An 18,548-nucleotide genomic window follows, 5' to 3' on the forward strand; every position below is an offset into this window, starting at 1 on the left:
TTTCAAAATTAGTTTTTTGTTGAATGGGGAGCCCAACCAAGCCCACACCTGCATTTGATTGAGCTATTTCTTTCATCTCCTTTAATTAATAGGTTCTGCTTTCCGTTTTGCCCCATTGCAATTGTTCATGGAGGAAACTAGGTTGTTTGCTGCAGAGTTGTCCACAGGCCAGATTTTGCTGACCATATCCACATGGTATCCTCTAGCCTGTTCCTCTGGCTCTTTCATTTCCTGAAAACAGATACTTAGATACAGAAATTTATTCCAACTTGGGTCTGATTTCTTGAGCAAGAGCACTTCATAGGTGGTATTGTGTACTTCCATCAAGAGGCATATTACATCCACCTCTCTCTCTCTGTGCTGTTTTAAGATGGATCAGTGGATTTTGATGTTGCAAGTCTGATATTTCCATTATATATAGTTTCCCATCAGCTTTTCATTAAGCAGTCATTCATTATCATTGCTTAGCTCTGTCATTTCATCCGGGCCTACAAACTAGTGCCTTTCTAGTTTTGTCATACCTTCTTCATATATTAGCTGGAATGTTTTCTCTATAAAGAGAAACTTCCTCTTGGCAACTTTTTGGTTACCTGAAGTACTGTTTTTATACAGGACAGGCTTGATTCTCTCCTCCTCTCCCTTATTTTTTTTTTAATTTTCTTATTTATTTATTTATGATAGTCACATAGAGAGAGAGAGAGAGAGAGAGAGAGAGAGGCAGAGACACAGGCAGAGGGAGAAGCAGGCTCCATGCACCAGGAGCCCGACGTGGGAATCGATCCCGGGTCTCCAGGATCGCGCCCTGGGCCAAAGGCAGGCGCCAAACTGCTGCGCCACCCAGGGATCCCCTCTCCCTTATTTTTAACGAGTTTTCAAAATAATGTGTTTATTCTCTAGCATCTTCCAAAGATAATGAATGAGGTCTTTTTTTAAAAAATATGTCATTATGAACTCATGGACTTTAAAACATTTCATGTGTTTCAGTCCAGCACAGGTATTATTTTCTTGATGTTCAGACGGTCCTGTTTTTGGCCAGAGAGCACCTCTCAGATAGGCTCCTTTTGTTATAGTCTCTGCCTTTGACAGCATCCTTGCTTTCTAGTATGTGTGAACATCCAGGCTCACCTTGCCTGAGCTGTGACATGGAGGAGGAAGAGATGCAGCCTAGGGGGTCTTTAAAACTGCCAGCTCCCGAGTCTCTCCTCTCTGGTGTTTCTTTCATGGAGCCTGCCTTGTGCAGGGCGAGGCAGAGGGTGGGCTCCAGATACGTGTGGCTCACCACGGAGGCAGACACAGAGGAGGCTAAGCTCTGGGGGCTTGACAAGTCACTTCTGACAAGTCACTACCCCCCCCACCCCAGAGATTAGCAGGAACAAAGCTTGACTGATGGTACACCCTGGTATCAGCCTCTAACTCCTCGTTTCTCCTGCTCTGTGTCTCTCCTCTTCTCCTTCGCACTTTCCCAGGTCAGAATCATCCAGTCCTGGACATGGGACCACATCGGCGGCTGCAGTGGACGTGGCTGGGCCGGGCCGAGCTGCGGTTTGGGGACCAGACTCTGCACGTGTCCACCGTGCAGATGTGGCTGCTGCTGTATTTCAATAAGACAGAGGTGCCTCTGCTCCTTAGCCTCTGTCTTCTCTGCCCCCTACCTGTCACTGTTCTCCCAAACTCTGTGCCTTCTTCTATCCTCCCACCCCCCGCTCTTATTTTCCTTTCCCCTATTATCTACTCCTAACTGGCCCTGTTCCTCTTCACCAGGAGGTGTCTGTAGAGACCCTGCTGAAGAATTCTGACCTCACCCCAGAGCTACTGCTCCAGGCACTTTTGCCCCTCACCTCTGAGAATGGCCCTTTGACCCTGCGTGAGGGTCAGGACCTTCCACATAGGGGTAGGTCCATGGGGGCTGGGCTGGGCTCATGCTCCTAGAGAGTGGGGCCCTCATGGTGGGTGCAGGGTTGGGAATGAAGGGGGTCCCCTTTGCCGCCACTCACCTTTCCCTCCCCCTCCTTGGGTGCTGACTGGGAGTGAGTTCCAGGTGTGCTGCGGCTTCGGACACCTGGGCCCCAGCACCGTGGGGAGGCCCTGTGGCTGATTCCTCCCCAGACATACCTGAATGTAGAGAAGGATGAGGGCCGAACTCTGGAACAGAAGAGGAACCTCTTGAGCTGTCTTCTTGTCCGTATTCTCAAAGCCCATGGGGAAAAGGGCCTCCATATTGATCAGCTGGTTTGTCTGGTAGGCAGAGGGGACCATGAAGTTAGGGGAGGGAGAGAGTCAGGCTCAGGGTTGGGGCTTAGCACCAGGGATCATCACAAAGGAAGGTAAACTCTCTCAGTATGAGACCTCATAGAGTGACATTTCGTTCTGAGTTTTCCCTTCCTGACAGGGCACTTAGTTAGACAGAAAGTAGAGATAAGACATGAGTGTTCACCATGTGCCAGACCCTATTCCAAGAGTTTGCATGATTAAGTCATTTAATCCTCACAGCGATCTTCTGGGATAGGTAATGGTGGTGCTATTATTATTATGTGTTATTACCGTATTCCCATTGACAGATAAGAAAAGTGAGGTATGAGAGTCAGTAACTTACCCATAGTCACACAGCTAGAAGGTGGGGGAGCTGAGCCTTGAATCCAGGCAGGCTAGCTCCTCTAGGTAAAAGTGGCCAGCCTATTGCCTCTTCTCCCATCCAGGTGCTGGAGGCCTGGCAGAAGGGTCCAAATCCCCCCGGAAGCCTGGGCCGCACTGTGGTGGGAGGTGTGGCCTGTACCAGCACAGATGTCCTCTCTTGTATCCTGCATCTCCTGGGCCAGGGCTACGTGGAACGGCGCGATGACCGGCCCCAAATCCTGATGTATGCCACCCCAGAGCCTACGGGGCCTTGCCGGGGTCAGGCCGAAGTCCCCTTCTGTGGCAACCAGACCACCAAGACTTCCAAGCCTAGGTAGCCATCCTCTGTTCTGTCCCCCTGCTGCAAGGGCTTCAAGCCAGGCGGGAGGGACAGGTTCCTCAGGACAGATGGCCCTGCAGTGACACAGGAGGAGTTTTCATGCCAAAGTCAGGCCCTTCCATGGAAAAATGTTTCATTTCTTTCATTGTCTCACCCCATTTTCCCTGCCTCTCTGGTTTCTCCACTAGTCCTCATCCCCCCCAATTAGCACCGTCACCCCCTTCGCTGCCTTCCTAATCACAGGTCTGGCTGTCCCCACCCTCCCCTCCTCGAGCCAGCTCTTAGGCAAGGGACCGGGACACATAAGCTCCTGTATAGATAGATCTCTCTCATTCAAAGCAAAAATGAAATATCACACAGATATGTATTGAGTGCTAATGACACACTCTGCTCAGTGGAATGTGCTAACTCTAGTTTCCAAGAAGCCTGCTCTACAGAGGAATATGTCATAGGATCCCTCTAATTAGCTGCCCCCCCCCCAAAAAAAAAAACTGTTTACATCACATCCAGTTCACCAGAAGTTGTTATAGCACCATTTTTATGCCTGCCACTTGCCCTGGGTGTAAAGTGAGTTCTCTAGAGGAATCACTTGCATACACATCACGTGGGGATCTCATTAAAATGCAGATCCTGATGCGGTAGAGCTTCCCTGTGATACTTACGCTGCTGGTCCTTGGCCCATACTTTGAGTAGTAAGGCTGTAGATTCCTGTTTCTCACCAGATGAATGGCTGGTGTTGGGGGTGGGGTTTACAGAGGGATTATCCTATCCCTTGCGGGTCAGTTAGTGTCCTGATCCCTGCCCACCAGATTCCTGGAGTGCCCCAAATCTCTATGACAGGCAGCCTCACCCCTTACTTACAGGTGCTTCTGTGGAGAGCAGTGCTCTGACCATAGATTTAGGTGGTTATCATTAGGTCGGTTAAGCACACACACGGGTGCACAAGTGGGGAGCTGAGGGCCAAGGTGGGGTTCATTTGGTGGATTAGCAGTGCAGGGAGTCTGATTGCTGCCTCTTCTCTCACCTCAAGCCCAGAAGCTGTAGCTGCCCTGGCATCTCTCCAGCTGCCTGCAGGCCGCACCATGAGCCCCCAGGAGGTAGAAGGGTTGATGGAGCAGACGGTACGGCAGGTGCAGGAGACCCTGAACCTAGAGCCAGATGTGGCTCAGCACCTTTTGGCTCACTCCCACTGGGGTGCTGAACAGCTGCTGCAGAGCTACAGTGATAACCCCGAGCCACTGTTGCTGGCAGCCGGGCTATGTGTACCCCAGGCCCAGGCTGCCCCTGCACGTCCTGACCATTGCCCTGTCTGTGTCAGCCCACTGGAGCCCGACGAAGACTTGCCCTCTCTCTGCTGCATGCACTACTGCTGTAAGGTGAGGCCCATCTGCTTCTCTCCTGCCCTTGGCTTTCCACCTTAAACACAATTCCTTGGCAGGCCTGGGGTTGTACTCCACCACTGCCATTTCCCAGCCTGGGCAATGTCGGACAAACCTCTTAGTCCCTCTGAAACCAGTTTTGTCATCTGTAAGTGGTGCCACCAGCCTCAACACACTCCAAGGAGTGGTTGTTAGGATCCAGCAATATGTATCAGTGGTTCTAAAACTTTGCTGCATATTATAATCACTGGAAGCTTTTAAAAATCCTCATGCAGGGCACCTGGGTGGCTCAGTCAGTTAAGCATCTACCTTCACCTCAGGGTCCTAGGATTGAGCCCCATGTCGGGCTCCCTGCTCAGCCAGGAATATGCTTTTCCCCTTCCCTCTGTCCTTTCCCCTTGCCCATGCTCTCTCTCTCACATAAATAATTAAAATCTAAAAAATGAAAATAAGTAAAAATAAAAATCCTTATGTTCCAATTGCCTGGGTGGCTCAGTCAGTTGAGCATCCAGCACTTGATTTTGGCTCAGGTCATGATCTCAGGGTTGTGAGATAGAGCCCCACATTGGGCTCCATGCTAGGCATGGAGTCTGGGATTCTCTCTCTGCCTCTTCCCCCACCTTAAAAAAAAAAAAAAAGAAAAAAGAATCATCCTGCTCAACTGTAACCCAGACTGATTAAATCAAAATCTCAAGGTGAAACCCAGGCATGTGGAGCTTTATTTTATTTCTTTTTCCATTTTTAAAATTTTGATTTATTTTTATTTTTATTTTTAAAAATATTTTATTTATTTATTCATGAGAGACTACACAGAGAGAGAGAGAGAGGGGCAGAGACACAGGCAGAGGGAGAAGCAGGCCCCATGTAGGGAGCCTGACATGGGACTCAATCCTAGGACTCCAGGATCATGCCCTGAGCCAAAGGCAGGCTCTAAACCACTGAGCCACCCAAGGATCCCTAAATTTTTATTTTTTTAAGATTTTATTTATTTGAGAGAAAGAGAGAATGGTGGGGAGGGACAAGCAGACTCCATGCTGAGCGCAGAGCCCAATGTGGGGCTTGATCACATGACCCTGAGATCATGACCTGAGCCAAAACAAAGGGTTGGACGCTTAACCGACTATGCAACCCAGATGCCCTAAGCATCTGGAGTTTTAAAAACTCAGATGATTCCAGGGTTCAGCCAAGTTCAAGAACAATAGGTAGATAATGCATACATGTAAAATATACATCAAGGCACTTCATAAATAAGTATTGTTATTTACTTGGTGATGACAGTAGGTTTATGGTTTCCGTATCACCAAGTCTCTTTATCTCAGAACATGATCACTTACCATATATTCTCAGTGAATATAAAAATGAAAAGAAATGGTGTAAGCGCCTTCCCACCCCATCTCTGCGCAGGGGTGGGTGATCTGGGGCATGAGCTTTGGTGTGCATGCGTGCGTGCATGTCTGTGACTGTCTACCTTTCCTCCTTCCCTTTTGCTCAGCTTGCAGTTACTCTTCTCACACGACCCCCTGCCCCAGGCCTCCTCCCTCTCTGATCTTCTCACTTTCTCTAAACCTTTCTTAGAACTTGAATCATCTCCTTTTTCTTGATTCTCTTACCCATTCCTTCCATGTCCATCCCAGCAACAATTAAAATGAGGCCACCACCCTGAGCCAACCAGGTGCCCCTGGGCCATTCCGCTATTATACACACATTATCTTGCTTAATTTCCGTGGTAGTTGTATGAGGTAGATTTTTCTACTGTCCCCATTTTACTGGAGACAGATGGAGGCACCCAGGAAGAGAAGTCACCTTTGGCAATTTTGCTCCAGGGCCCTCCCTCACCTTCCTATGACAAGTGTGGGAAGAAGACACAGCAGGGTCATGTCCTAGGAAGGGCCTGGGGTGAGGGGCCTGTGAGGGACTTGAGATTGAGGAGGTCCAGGAAGGTCATCCTGAGGAGGTGATTCTCTGGGGGGAGAGCATAGCACACAGAGGGGACAGCAAGTGCAAAGAATCTGAGCTAGGGGCACCTGGTTGGCTCAGTGGTTGAGCGTCTGCCTTCAGCTCAGAGCGTGATCCCGGGGTCCTGGGATCAAGTCTAGCATCAGGCTCCTCTCAGAGAGCCTGCTTCTCCCTCTGCCTATGTCTCTGCCTCTCGTTGTGTGACTCTCATGAATAAATAAGTAAAATCTTAAAAATGCTGAGCTCTGAAGCACAGTGACATGATGGGATAGCAGAGGGACAGATTTGTGGGGTGACAGGGGCTCAGTTGGGTTGTTTGGGATTGGCAGACAGTGGGCTTGACTTTATGCAAAGCCATAGTAAGGTTAAGCAGGGGCAGGGGAGTGATAGGATCTGATTTATATTTTTGAAAAGATTCACTGCTTATGGAAGAAAAGCTTAGGCTTGGGCAAGTCAAGCATGGAAGCAGGGGCACCCTTTAGGACATTGTTGTACAAAGAGGGAGGAGGTGGTGGGAATTTGACCCAGGGTCAGCAGCGAAGAGAGAAGTAGACAGATTGGGGTACATCAGGAGGCCAAGCTGATGGGGCTTGGCAGAGCCAATGTGGGGACTTAGAACAAGGGAATCAGGGATCCCTAGGTGGCGCAGCGGTTTGGCGCCTGCCTTTGGCCTAGGGCGCGATCCTGGAGACCCAGAATCGAATCCCACATCGGGCTCCCGGTGCATGGAGCCTGCTTCTCCCTCTGCCTGTGTCTCTGCCTCTCTCTCTCTCTCTCTGTAACTATCATAAATAAATAAAAATTAAAAAATTAAAAAATTAAAAAAATTAAAAAAAAAAAGAACAAGGGAATCAGGGATACTTCCTGAGTTTCGGACCTGGGGATCTGGCTGGATGAGATGTGTCATCTTCTGTTGAGTTGGGCAAGATGTTGGGGGCTGAGCCTTCTTGCAGAGGGCAGGTGTGTGTGTGTTTGTTTGTTTGTTTAGGATTTTATTTATTTATTCATGAGAGACACATAGACTCAGAGACATAGGCAGAGAGAGAAGCAGGCTCCATGCAGAGAGCCTGACATGGGACTCAATCTTGGGACCCCGGGATCATGCCCTGAACCAAAGGCAGACACTCAACTGCTGAGCCACCCAGGCATCCTGAGGGCAGGTTTTTGAAGGGAAATTCAGTCTGTTCTGGCCATGTGAAGCTTGAGCTGCTTGTTGGACATCCGTGCATGACTGGACAGGGGAGTTTGGAATTAAGTGGAGAGGCCTGGCTAGCATCCTGCAGGGGAAGAGCTGTAACAGATCCCCCTGTAGTGTTGTAGAGACAAGGAGATGGGAAAACAGGCTCAGTGGACAAGTCTCAGCCAAGGAGGAGCCTATGAATGAGTCACAGCCAAGTAGCACAATGAAATGCAAGATAACTCGGAGAAGGGAAATCCTGGGGTTTCAGACTGTCAAAGGAGGCTTTTGCACGTGAGCCTTGAGTGATAGGCAAGGTTGGCAGAGGCAGGAGGGGAATGCAGGCTGGAGACAGCATTGCAGGTGGGCTGGACAGAAGCTCCAGCAAGCCCACAGCAGAGGGGGTTCCTCAGGGGAGTGGGATGGGTTCCAAACTGAGGGGCCCACCTTTGGCCTCTTGGCTGTAAGGGACCCTGTCACACCTGTGTGCTTGCAAGTGTGCAGTCTGAATTATTAGCATTTTCCTGTCTTATCTCCAAAATCCAGGAATTCTGCATTAAGCTTCTCAATTTACCTGAAAGAGGGTTTTGTTTTGTCATGTGTAGTGCTTTCCTTTGAGTAAAAATAGTACAGTAAGGCACTTTTCATGTACCCTGGAGCTTTGGTACCACAGATACAGACTCTCCCAGGGTCTAGATGCATCATCTTGGCAAGCTCTGCAGTCGGTTGGCAGTGTGAAGGAAAGGAGTCATTAATGGAGTATTTTAGGACAGTTGGGCTGCTGATTATGCCTAAAGCAAGAGGACTGCATGGAGGAGGGATCGGGAAAGGAAGACCTCATAGGAAGACCTTTACAAGGACAAGCTCCTACAGCATGAGGGGCTAAGGGCCTGGTGTAGGGTGGCATGTGGGTGCTAGAAGAGGACCTGCCAGATGTGAAGCTTCGAGCACCGGTGACTGGGATTATGGGGATGCGGTGGGGAAGGAGGCTGTTTTGTGGAGAAGAGGCTGAGTCTGGGGAGAGGGGAGCATCAAGGAGCCAGTTGTGCAAATGGATGCTGGAAGAAGAGGCCACAGCAGTGTGCACAGTGTCCAAGGCCAGCCCCCCAGCAGGGAAAAGGCGACCCCCTGCCCCAGGCCTCCTTCCTCTCTGATCTCACTTTCTCTAAACCTTTCTAAGAACTTGAATCATCTCCTTTTTGATTCTCTTATCCATTCCTCCCACGTCCACCCCAGCAACAACTAAAATGAAGCCACTACCCTGACCCACACATTCCCGAAAGCCCCTGTGAGAATTGAGCCAATCCCAGGAAACCCCATGAAGCCAGAAAGGTTAGGATCAGTTTTGAGGTTGCTCCAGAGCAGGCTTGTCTGCGGCTTTCCGTGTTATCGGGGATGGTGCTGAGTTAGTTCCCCGGGGCACCCTTGTCCTGTGCTGCTCCCCCACTGCTGCTCAGCAGCTCCTCCTTTCCCCTTTAGTCTTGCTGGAATGAGTATCTGACAACTCGGATTGAGCAGAACCTTGTGTTGAACTGCACCTGCCCCATTGCCGACTGCCGCGCGCAGCCCACTGGAGCCTTCATCCGGGCCATTGTCTCTTCGCCAGATGTCATCTCCAAGGTAGCCCCTTCCTCGGGAGTCTATGGTGTGCAGCCAGAGGGGCAGGCCCCAGGGAGTGGACTCACCAATGCTGGGGGAGGCAGGAAGGGGTGTGGTTATGGAGGGTGGGCATCTCAAAGAGCCATGCCCTCACCTAATGGCACCTTTGTCTACGTCCCCACAGTACGAGAAGGCTCTCCTGCGTGGCTATGTAGAGAGCTGCTCCAACCTGACCTGGTGCACCAACCCCCAGGGCTGTGACCGTATCTTGTGCCGCCAAGGCCTGGGCTGTGGGACCACCTGCTCCAAGTGTGGCTGGGCCTCCTGTTTCAACTGTAGTTTCCCTGAGGTGGGTACCTGTCCAGCCCTGCTCCCTTGTAGCAAGGGCTACACCCCTCCCTTGCCAGCACCCTTCTCTCCATATACATACCCACCCCCCCCACACACACACACACGCACGTATGCACTCTCGGACATACACACATATACACACTTTCTGCCTCTGCCACTTGGTTGAGCTCTGTTCCTCCTCCTGCAGCCCTCCACACGTGACCTCCCTCTCTTGCATACCCACAGTGCTGCCCTTGCCCAGGGCTCAGCCATGTCCTTACCACCCCCTCTGCTGTAGGCACACTACCCTGCCAGCTGTGGCCACATGTCCCAGTGGGTTGACGATGGTGGCTACTATGACGGTATGAGCGTGGAGGCCCAGAGCAAGCACCTAGCCAAACTCATCTCCAAGCGCTGTCCCAGCTGCCAGGCTCCCATTGAGAAGAACGAGGGGTGTCTGCAGTAAGAGGGGGTACTGCGGGCATTGGTGGGGTCAGAGGGCATGGGAGAGGGTGCAAGGCCTGGCCGTAGGGAGGGTCCATGGGGCTTACCAAAGAGCTGAGCAAAGGAGGGCAGTTACTGAACCACCCCTGCTGTGGTACCCTCCAGTGACTCCTGCAACTTAATGCTCCTTCCCCTGCTTCTAAATCTGTACTGTATGGGGCTCAGAAGCAAGGGGGTGCTCACTAGGGATGGGTAAGGTTAAACAGACTCTCAGGGCCTGGAGGGGCCAGGACAGGTTCAGTGGGGCATCCAGGCCTCATCCAGGTGTCCTCGTGTGGCCCCAGCCAGAGGCAGGAGCCCTCTGACCAGCCACCTTCCTTCCATAGCATGACCTGTGCCAAATGCAACCACGGATTTTGCTGGCGCTGCCTCAAGTCCTGGAAGCCAAATCACAAAGACTACTACAACTGCTCTGCCATGGTAACGGTCCGGGAGGCCCAAGGGCAGCCAGGACGGGATGCTGTTCTAGGCCCTGGGCAGAGAGGGCTCTGTGTCCTGAGCAGCCAAACAGCTGCTGGGATAGGGGCTCAGTGTGAAGACAGAAGCCACTTGAGCCTACAGGTGCTGGGACTTCTGTCCTGGGAGGTCTCTGCATTCTCAGGAGGCACCAGGCCAGAGCAGAGCACATGCTGTGCATCCTAGCCTGGCACCACTGCTTAATATGTGGCTTTGGGCCAGTTTACTTGCCTACGCCTCGGCAGCCTCACCTGTAGAAAGGGAGAATAATGTGACCTACTTCACAGTCAGGATTAAATGAAAAGGTCTGGGTAAAGAGTTGGAAGGCCTGCATGCAGGGCACCCAAGAGCCCTCCCGACTTGTCCTTTCCAGGTAAGCAAAGCAGCTCGCCAGGAGAAGCGGTTTCAGGACTATAATGAGAGGTGTACTTTCCATCACCAGGCCCGGGTGAGCAGGGAGGAAATGGTTGCTTGGGTGCGGAGGTCAGAGGGCTGGGGTGGATGGCTGGGCACGGGTGAAAGATCTGAGTTTGGGTGGGTGCTGTGCCGTTGTGAGTGGGGGGGGGGGGGGGGGAAGGGCTGCATGCGGTGCTGATCCCCCACTCCCACCGGCTCCACACAGGAGTTCGCCGTGAGCCTCCGGAACCGTGTGTCTGCCATCCACGAGGTGCCACCACCCAAATCCTTCGCCTTTCTCAGTGACGCCTGCCGGGGATTAGAGCAGGCACGCAAGGTGACAGTGGGCTGGGGGCCTGTGCTGCTTTCCTCCAAGCTGCAGGCATGGGGCGAATGAGGGAGCAGGAGGGAGGAGCGCAGAGGCCCAGCAACTTGGGCTCCCACAGGTGCTGGCCTATGCCTGCGTGTACAGCTTCTACAACCAGGACACGGAGCACATGGACGTGGTGGAGCAGCAGACCGAGAACCTGGAGCTGCACACCAATGCCCTGCAGATCCTCCTGGGTGAGGCCCGGCCCCTTGTCTGTCAGTCCTTTCTCTTGCCTACCCACCCACTCAGCATCCCATCCCAGCAAGCAGGGGGCAAGACAGCACCCCCACCCCAGCTCCCCCTGCACTGTCCTCATTCTGCACAGCTCTGTTACTACTGGCCTTTAACCATTCATGTATGAAGGAACATGGTATATGCCAGAAGGTGCCTAAGGGCACAGGCCTTCACCTGACTTGTTTGATTTACCCCATCCCCTCCTCCGTTAGGATGTAGTCCCCATGAGAATGAAGATCTAGAACCGTGCCTGGTAGGTGTTGGTAGAACTTGGTAGATGTTCAGTAGGTGTTTGTTGGAAAGAACGAAAGAAGGGAGGAAGCCCCTGTGCCCTGCCCCCTCTGCAGAGGAGACGCTGCTGCGGTGCCGAGACCTGGCCTCCTCCCTGCGCCTCCTGCGTGCCGACTGCCTCAGCACGGGCCTGGAGCTGCTCCGGAGGATCCAGGAGAGACTGCTGGCTATCCTGCAGCATTCTACCCAGGTGTGCCGCCCGCCCCTGGGCCTCCTGGGCCCGGCATGGCCCCTGCCCTGGGCGGAGTATCCAAAAGGAAAGGCAGCAAGGATGGAATGGGTGTTTGGAGACCTGGGTGCGCACCCCAGCTCCTAGGCCAGCCTGCTGGATGGGGTGGAGCTCTGCCACTTGGCCACCTGACAAAATTGCCAGATCAAGGGTATCTGCCCAGAGCCTTGCTCATCAGAATCACTTGGGGGAACTTTTTCATACTTCTCAACTGGGAAGTTGAGAGTTCTTCCCAGCTCTAGGACACTGATAGTGTGCCTAAACTAGGAGAGTCCTGCCCTCAGGAAGCTCACAGAGGAGTAAATAACTGGGGCAGACAGGGGCAGAACGCAGTTAGCTCCGGAGGCAGGGGAGGGTGGCATGCCTCACCACCACACCTGTGTCCCTGGAGGCTGCCTGAGGTAAGGTGCACGGAGGCACAGGTGTGTGGAGTCCTGGGATGAGGTAGGGGAGGAGGCGGGAACATAACTGCCAGGGGCCCTGCACCTAGTCAGCCCTCAGAGAAGGCTGGGAGAAGGAATGCTGGACACCTCTGCCCCTATCAGCTACTCTCCTCCTTCCCACATCTCCTTGCCAGGACTTCCGGGTTGGCCTGCAGAGCCCACCTTTAGAGGCCCGAGAGGCGAAAGGCTCCAACGTGCCCGGCAGCCAGTGAGTAGGGTGGCGGAGCCACTGCGGGGTGTGGGAGGCGCCAGGCCTCGCTGAGGCTGAGTGGGGCTCCCTCCCTCCCTAGGTCCCAGGGCTCCTCTGGGCTGGAGGTGGATGATGAGGAGGAGGAAGACGATGAGGATGATGTGCCCGAGTGGCAGCAGGACGAGTTTGATGAGGAGTTGGACAATGACAGCTTTTCCTATGATGAGGAATCTGAGAACCTGGACCGAGACACTTTCTTCTTTGGTGACGAGGATGATGATGATGAGGCCTACGACTGAGGGGCAGGACACAGGGAGCACCCCAGCCACCCTGAGTCCTGGGGGCCAAGGGGGTGAGGTCACTGGGTCATTGGGGGAGGCAATTCCCAGTGTCTGCAGTACCTTCTGTTTACTGAATAAACTTTCTTTTTTCACATACTTCACTGGAAGCAGGCTGCTCAGCTGCATCCCCCAAGGCTAGCATCAACTTCCCATTCCCTCTGCATAGCCCCAATACTCATTATTCACTTTTTCCCTTTTTTTTTTTTAAAGATTTATTTTTTTATTCATTCATGAGAGACACAGAGAAAGAGGCAGAGACACAGGTAGAGGGAGAAGCAGGCTCCACGCAGGGAGCCCACATGGGACTGGATCCCAGGATCCTGGGATCACGACCTGAGCCAAAGGCAGGTGCTCAACCACTGAGCCACCCAGGTGCTCACTTTTTCCTTAGACCTCTAGACTCTTGTGTTCTCAGAGAAGGCCCAGAGCAGACCCGTCTGACCTAAGCTGACAAAGGGAAATGCAGGTGCATGTGGCCCAAGCCAGGCATAGTCCTGCCCGCTTGCCCCAGACCCGGCCCAGCATCAGAGGAGACAGAAATGGCCACCCCCCTGCCCCCAGGCAGCCTTCCTCCTAACTCTTGAATGTTCCTGGCAGGAGTCTGAGGGCATTAGGAAGGCCTTGGAGGCCTACAGAACGCTAAAGGGTCTCTCTACATCTTGAAGTGAAGCAGGAAAAGCAAGGATATTCCTGAAGACCTGTCCCTCCCGCCCACCACTCGTAGAGACATGGTCAGAATTTTAAACATCCTTTTAATTTGGTACTGGGGCTATGAGGTAGGAAGGGTACTAAGAGTCTGGGATTAGAAGAATTAACAAAGTGGGGCTAAGGCAAGCAGTTGGGTCAGGGGAGGCAGCCACCTGCTAGGGAGGGTCAGCCTCAAAGTATTGATCCAGCATGGCCTCCACCTGGCCCTCTTCATAGTCCAACACCTGGAACCTTGAGCCGTCTGCCGCTCCCCGGATCATGGCTGAAAGCACTGCAAGGGCGGAAGGCGAAGGTGCTTTCCATCCATACTCCCCCTCTCCACTTCCTTCCCTGTCCTGTTTAGAGGTGGGCACAATACTCAGAGCCCCCACCCCTGCCCTGGGAAGTTGCTGAGGGCTGGGTCTGCAGAAAGCTGCGGTGGAAGGAGGGGCCATCCAGGGCTTGGAGTGCTCACCTCGGCCAGACTGCGGACGGAAGAGGCACAAGATCCGCTTATTGAGGGCCATGGCCTGGCCCAGCTCATAGCCCACGCCCAACGATGGCTGGGTCACTTCTGCCACCACCACTGGGAAGAAGGAAGAGACCATGGCTCAGTATCTGGGGCTTGTTAAGGAAGAGATGACAAGAGGCGGGGTGTGGTGAGGAGGGCACTTTCCTTCCCGGGATGGACTTCGACCAGGGACTCTAGTATAGTGCCAAACTCCCAGAGGAGTTTGTGGGTAGGAGGGGGAGCTGCTCACCATCTGCCTGCTGCAGCCAAGCCAGGTCCCGCTCGTAGATGAACCTGTCGCCCCCAGCAGCCTCTTCCCCTGCGGAGGAGAAAAAGCTGGTCAAGGCCAAGCCCCTGCCTCGGCCTTAGCACTCAGTACCTCTCCTCTGCCCTCGCCACCCCCATATTTACCCTGCTCAGGGAAGGAGGGAGGGAGGCATGCTAGATGACTTCCAAGGACCCACCCAAGGCTAACGTTCCAGGAAAAGGATGAAATGGAATCGCCACAAGAAAAATTCTAGGATCCAGGAGGCTTCTGTGATTAAGGCCAGATGAGTGATAACGGATGAGATTATGAGAAGGACTAACTATGCCTGTCTGTCGGTGAAGGATCAGAGACCAAGAGGAGCAGCGATAGCCTCCCAGTGCACGGGGGGGTGGGGGGGGGTGGGGGGGGGGTGGAAATGACCAGGAGCAAGAGACCGCCCGCACAAAGAAAGGATGAACAACCAGAGCCGGGGTGGCTCTCAAGCTTTGGTGGGTGCCAGTGTCAGGGAGAGCTCGATATACTACTCCATGAGCTCTCCAGGGGATTGTGAGCCCCACAGGCCCTTTCCAACGCCCTAGCAATTTTGTTTTGTGATGTCACCTGATGAGGGAGCTGAAAGCCAGCTGAGGACTAAGCACAAGCTGACATTTTGCAACCCGCCCCCCCCACCCCCCCCCCCGTGGGGTATGTGGGACATTCTTCAGGCACTCCTGGCCACCCTAAAACTCAGGGAAGGGGAAAATCAGTTAACTAATATAGATCACAGTGCTCTAGGACATGAGCCTCCATCGGCTTACCAATGTCTTAATGATTTACAAGAAAAAAAGCATTCTCAATAACCTGACTTCCAGAGAACCCTAACTCAATTTTCTGGAGCCCTGACATCACCCTCCCTCCACAGTGACGTGGGAAACAAAGGTAGAAGGAAATGTAGGTAAAATTTAAATGTCCTTATAACCTGCAGCCCATTAACAAATACTTGAGACAGGAAGAGTGTAACGTTCCTCCGGAAACTCTCAACGGTCGTAATGTTAATTAATGCTTTGCTAGAGAGAAACAACCTTAGCTAGACAATGGCAAGACCTCCAGTATTTTGAGAATCTTTAGCATTATCAAAGTCTTCTTTAAAAATTTATTTTTTTTAAATTTTTTTTTAATTTTTATTTATTTATGATAGACACACAGAGAGAGAGAGAGAGAGAGGCAGAGACACAGGCAGAGGGAGGAGCAGGCTCCACGCACCGGGAGCCCGACGTGGGATTCGATCCCGGGTCTCCAGGATCGCGCCCTGGGCCAAAGGCAGGCGCTAAACCGCTGCGCCACCCAGGGATCCCTAAAAATTTAAAAAAAATAAAAAAATAAAAAAAAAGGGATCCCTGGGTGGCGCAGCGGTTTAGCGCCTGCCTTTGGCCCAGGGCGCGATCCTGGAGACCCGGGATCGAATCCCACGTCGGGCTCCCGGTGCGTGGAGCCTGCTCCTCCCTCTGCCTGTGTCTCTGCCTCTCTCTCTCTCTCTCTCTGTGTGTCTATCATAAATAAATAAAAATTTTAAAAAAAAGTCTTCTTGGACACCTTCCTTTTTCCTTACCTCCCCCCAACTCCCAAGTATGAAATCAACCCCAGTGCAGCAGCTCTTTCTGCCCAAAGGTCCTGTCCCTGCGCTTTTAATAGAATCACCTTTTTGCACCAAAGACATTTCAAGAATTCTTTTTTGGCAGAGAGTGCTGGACCCCGGCCCCACCAGCATCCCCAAAAGGTCTCCCAGAATTGCATTAGATCCCACAAATCCTGGATCTGCTCCTGCTGGGGCTAGGGGAAAGCACGTAAAAGTTTCCAGAGCAGAAGTGGAATTCTAGGCACAACTTTCAAACCAGAAGACTCCCGGAGATTCCAGACCAAAACTGATCAAAGCTAATGGTCTTTGATCAGTTTTGGTCAAAGACAAAGATCATTTAAACTGACCTCAATCAAATGCTGTAGAAAGACCCAGCGGCCAGAAAGCAACAGGCTGATGAGAGGGCGTGAGAGATGGTGGTGGTGAAAACTGGGGTCCGACGGGTCTAACAGACGGCGGCAACCCGACCGCGAGGGGAGGAGCGGCAGGATGAGCTCTGCCTTAGGTGGGGGAGCAGGTGCCTGCGGGCAAGGCGGGAACTGAAGCAGCCCCATTCGCTCCCGTTCTGCTCCTCCCCGCTCCGTCCCCGGAAAGAGGTGAAGAAAGTTCTCCGGGAAAGAATCAAGGTTAAGAGAACAGCTGAAGGCAGAGACCCGGCTCCCACCCGCAAGCTCACTGGGGCCCTTGCGGTTCGAGCGCGGGCTCCCCTTCCGGGCCGGGCGGGAAGGCGGGCTCCGGGCCCCGCAGCGGGGCTGCCCCGGCCCCCCCGGCCCCCCCGGCCCCGCGCGCCCCGCCACCAGCCTCACCGCGCGCGCCCAGCTCGGCGGCCGCCACGTGCTCCGTGAGCACCGCCCCGAAGCGCCGCAGCCGCGACACGATCCTCCCGTACAGCGCCCGGTCCTCGCGGCCGCCGCGGATGCTCCCGCAGAAGTACAGCGCTCGGCGGCCCGGCTGGCCCGGCTGGCCCGGCTGGCCCGGCTCCCTGCGCTCCCGCGCTCCGGCCGCCGCCGCCGCCATCCCCGCCATCCCCGCCGCCGCCGCCCCTCCTCCCCGCGCCTGGAGGCGCCCGCTCGCGGCCACGTGACCCGGCCGGCCCGGGACCGCCCCGGGGAGGCGGCGGGCGGCTCCCGCGGGAGGGGGCGAGCGGACGCCGACGACCGCGCGGCCGGGACCCCACCTCCTCCGCGACGTGGGCGCTACCGCTGGCCGCGCCGCCGCACCCGCTGGTGCTCGCCTCGGCCCGGGGCCTCCCGCACCTCAGCTGGACGCAAGGGCATCCTCTGCTGACTTGGCTCCCTCGCCCCACCTCGGGCTGCTCTCCCCTTCCTGCAGCCACGCTGGCTTTCCCGGCCGCCCTCAAGCCTGCTGGCCAGGCCCTTAGCGTTCGCTGTAGCTTGGAGCCCTTTTCTCCCAGGTAGCTCCGTGCGGCCCTCCCTCGCCTCTTCCGAGTCCGCCCGGGTCACCCTCCCCGGCTTTCCTCTACGGCTCGGCAAGCCTCCCGTTGCCAGGACTCTCTCTTGCCCTCCCCTGCCTCACCTTTTGTCCTCCCTACCCTATTGATTAATTCTGTTGTTTGTCTTTCTATACCCGGTGGAATGTAAGCCCCCAGGAGGGCAGGAACTTTTGTCTGTTTTGTTCACTGCTGTAGCCCTAGCTTCTAAAACTGTGCCTGGCACATACTTATCAAACATTTGTAGAATGTATGAATGGATTCGGATGAGAAGTGACGTTTGCCAGCACTTTGTAATCTGCTCAGTCCCAGAGTAGGCTGATAGAAGCAGGATCTTCAGGGAGGCTGGCAAACACACCATTGTTCACTGGTAATGACAAGGATTTTCCCTTCCTTTTGTTAGAAAAATAACACAGATAGAGGACAAAAAAATCAAATGGAGCAAGAGAGTACTCAGTGGAAAGTGAGTGCAGACCCCAATCCCATTCCTTAGAGGAAAGCACTCTAGTGCTTCCTTCCGAATTCTTCCTCAATGATACCTATAAAATACTGAAGTATGAGGTTATAGAGCTGACAAAAATAATAATTTTTTAAAGATTTTTTTACTTATTTATTCATGAGAGACACACACATAGAGAGAGGCAGAGACACAGGCAGAGGGAGAAGCAGGCTCCATGCAGGGAGCCCCGACGTGGGACTCGATCCCAGTCTCCAGGATAAGGCTCTGGGCTGAAGGCGGTGCTAAACCGCTGAGCCCCCCGGGCTGCCCCAAAATAATAATTATTAAAAACGCAAACACAGGGTGCCTGGGTGGCTCAACCAGTTGAGGGACTGACCCTTAATTTTGGTTCAGGTCATGATCTCAGGGTCATGGGATCAGGCCTTGCTTCCTCACATGTTCTCTCTCTCAAATAAATTAAATAAAAAAAACAAGCAAGCAAAGACACCCGAGTGTCTGGCTGGCTCAGTTGGAAGAGCATGTGACTTTTTTTTTTTCTTTTTTATCATGTGATTCTTGATCTTGGGGTTGTGAGTTTGAGCCCCATGTTGGGTATAGAGAATACTTAGTAAATAAACCTAAAAACAATGCAAAGACACAGAGAAGGCAAAGAGATTTTAGGATACCTCTGTTTTCCAGTGGGCCCAGCCACAGATACTCAGACCGTGGG

The 18,548-nt window shown here is 53.3% G+C and overlaps 2 protein-coding genes across 9 annotated transcripts in view; one reads left to right on the forward strand and one right to left on the reverse strand.

Annotated features, from left to right (window-relative positions):
- CUL9 (cullin 9) overlaps nt 1–12,944 on the forward strand; it is a 40,161-nt gene extending 27,217 nt beyond the window's left edge. For 4 of the 7 annotated variants that reach the window (XM_035697486.2, XM_035697487.2, XM_035697488.2 and 1 more), the window contains exons 27-41: nt 1,467–1,612; nt 1,762–1,891; nt 2,039–2,238; nt 2,697–2,947; nt 3,984–4,329; nt 8,945–9,085; nt 9,249–9,413; nt 9,693–9,856; nt 10,225–10,318; nt 10,728–10,802; nt 10,977–11,087; nt 11,197–11,314; nt 11,702–11,835; nt 12,452–12,525; nt 12,608–12,944. In XM_035697486.2, coding sequence (XP_035553379.2) covers nt 1,467–1,612; nt 1,762–1,891; nt 2,039–2,238; nt 2,697–2,947; nt 3,984–4,329; nt 8,945–9,085; nt 9,249–9,413; nt 9,693–9,856; nt 10,225–10,318; nt 10,728–10,802; nt 10,977–11,087; nt 11,197–11,314; nt 11,702–11,835; nt 12,452–12,525; nt 12,608–12,806 — 2,348 coding nt within the window. In that variant the 3' untranslated portion in view covers nt 12,807–12,944. Of the gene's footprint in view, nt 1–1,466; nt 1,613–1,761; nt 1,892–2,038; nt 2,239–2,696; nt 2,948–3,983; nt 4,330–8,944; nt 9,086–9,248; nt 9,414–9,692; nt 9,867–10,224; nt 10,319–10,727; nt 10,803–10,976; nt 11,088–11,196; nt 11,315–11,639; nt 11,836–12,451; nt 12,526–12,607 lie in introns of those variants that run through there. The other 3 variants (XM_035697489.2, XM_035697490.2, XR_004804055.2) reach the window with 3 other exon arrangements.
- A 636-nt stretch (nt 12,945–13,580) lies between these two features.
- On the reverse strand, nt 13,581–16,983 carry DNPH1 (2'-deoxynucleoside 5'-phosphate N-hydrolase 1). Of its 2 annotated transcripts, none has more exons than XM_049092576.1 (4): nt 16,736–16,983; nt 14,297–14,365; nt 14,011–14,121; nt 13,581–13,891 (listed from the first exon to the last, which is right to left on the reverse strand). In XM_049092576.1, the coding sequence occupies exons 1-4, from the start codon at nt 16,953–16,955 to the stop codon at nt 13,767–13,769; spliced, it is 525 nt and encodes a 174-aa protein (XP_048948533.1). In that variant the 5' UTR covers nt 16,956–16,983; the 3' UTR covers nt 13,581–13,766. The 2 variants fall into 2 exon arrangements, with proteins under 2 accessions (XP_048948533.1, XP_048948534.1); XM_049092577.1 differs by having other exon boundaries at nt 13,581–13,827; nt 16,736–16,972.
- Nucleotides 16,984–18,548: the final 1,565 nt, after the last annotated feature.

The sequence above is a fragment of the Canis lupus genome, chromosome 12, assembly GCF_003254725.2.
Source record: "Canis lupus dingo isolate Sandy chromosome 12, ASM325472v2, whole genome shotgun sequence".
NCBI classification, from domain to species: domain Eukaryota; kingdom Metazoa; phylum Chordata; class Mammalia; order Carnivora; family Canidae; genus Canis; species Canis lupus.

Coding starts and splice junctions, on each gene's coding strand:
- DNPH1 (XM_049092576.1), bottom strand. CDS start 16,955: ATGGCGGGGATGGCGGCGGCGGCGGCCGGAGCGCGGGAGCGCAGGGAG. Junction 14,366..16,735: donor CGCCGAGCTGGGCGCGCGCG/GTGAGGCTGGTG, acceptor TCTCCTCCGCAG/GGGAAGAGGCTGCTGGGGGC. Junction 13,892..14,010: donor CCGTCCGCAGTCTGGCCGAG/GTGAGCACTCCA, acceptor ACCTCTAAACAG/GACAGGGAAGGAAGTGGAGA.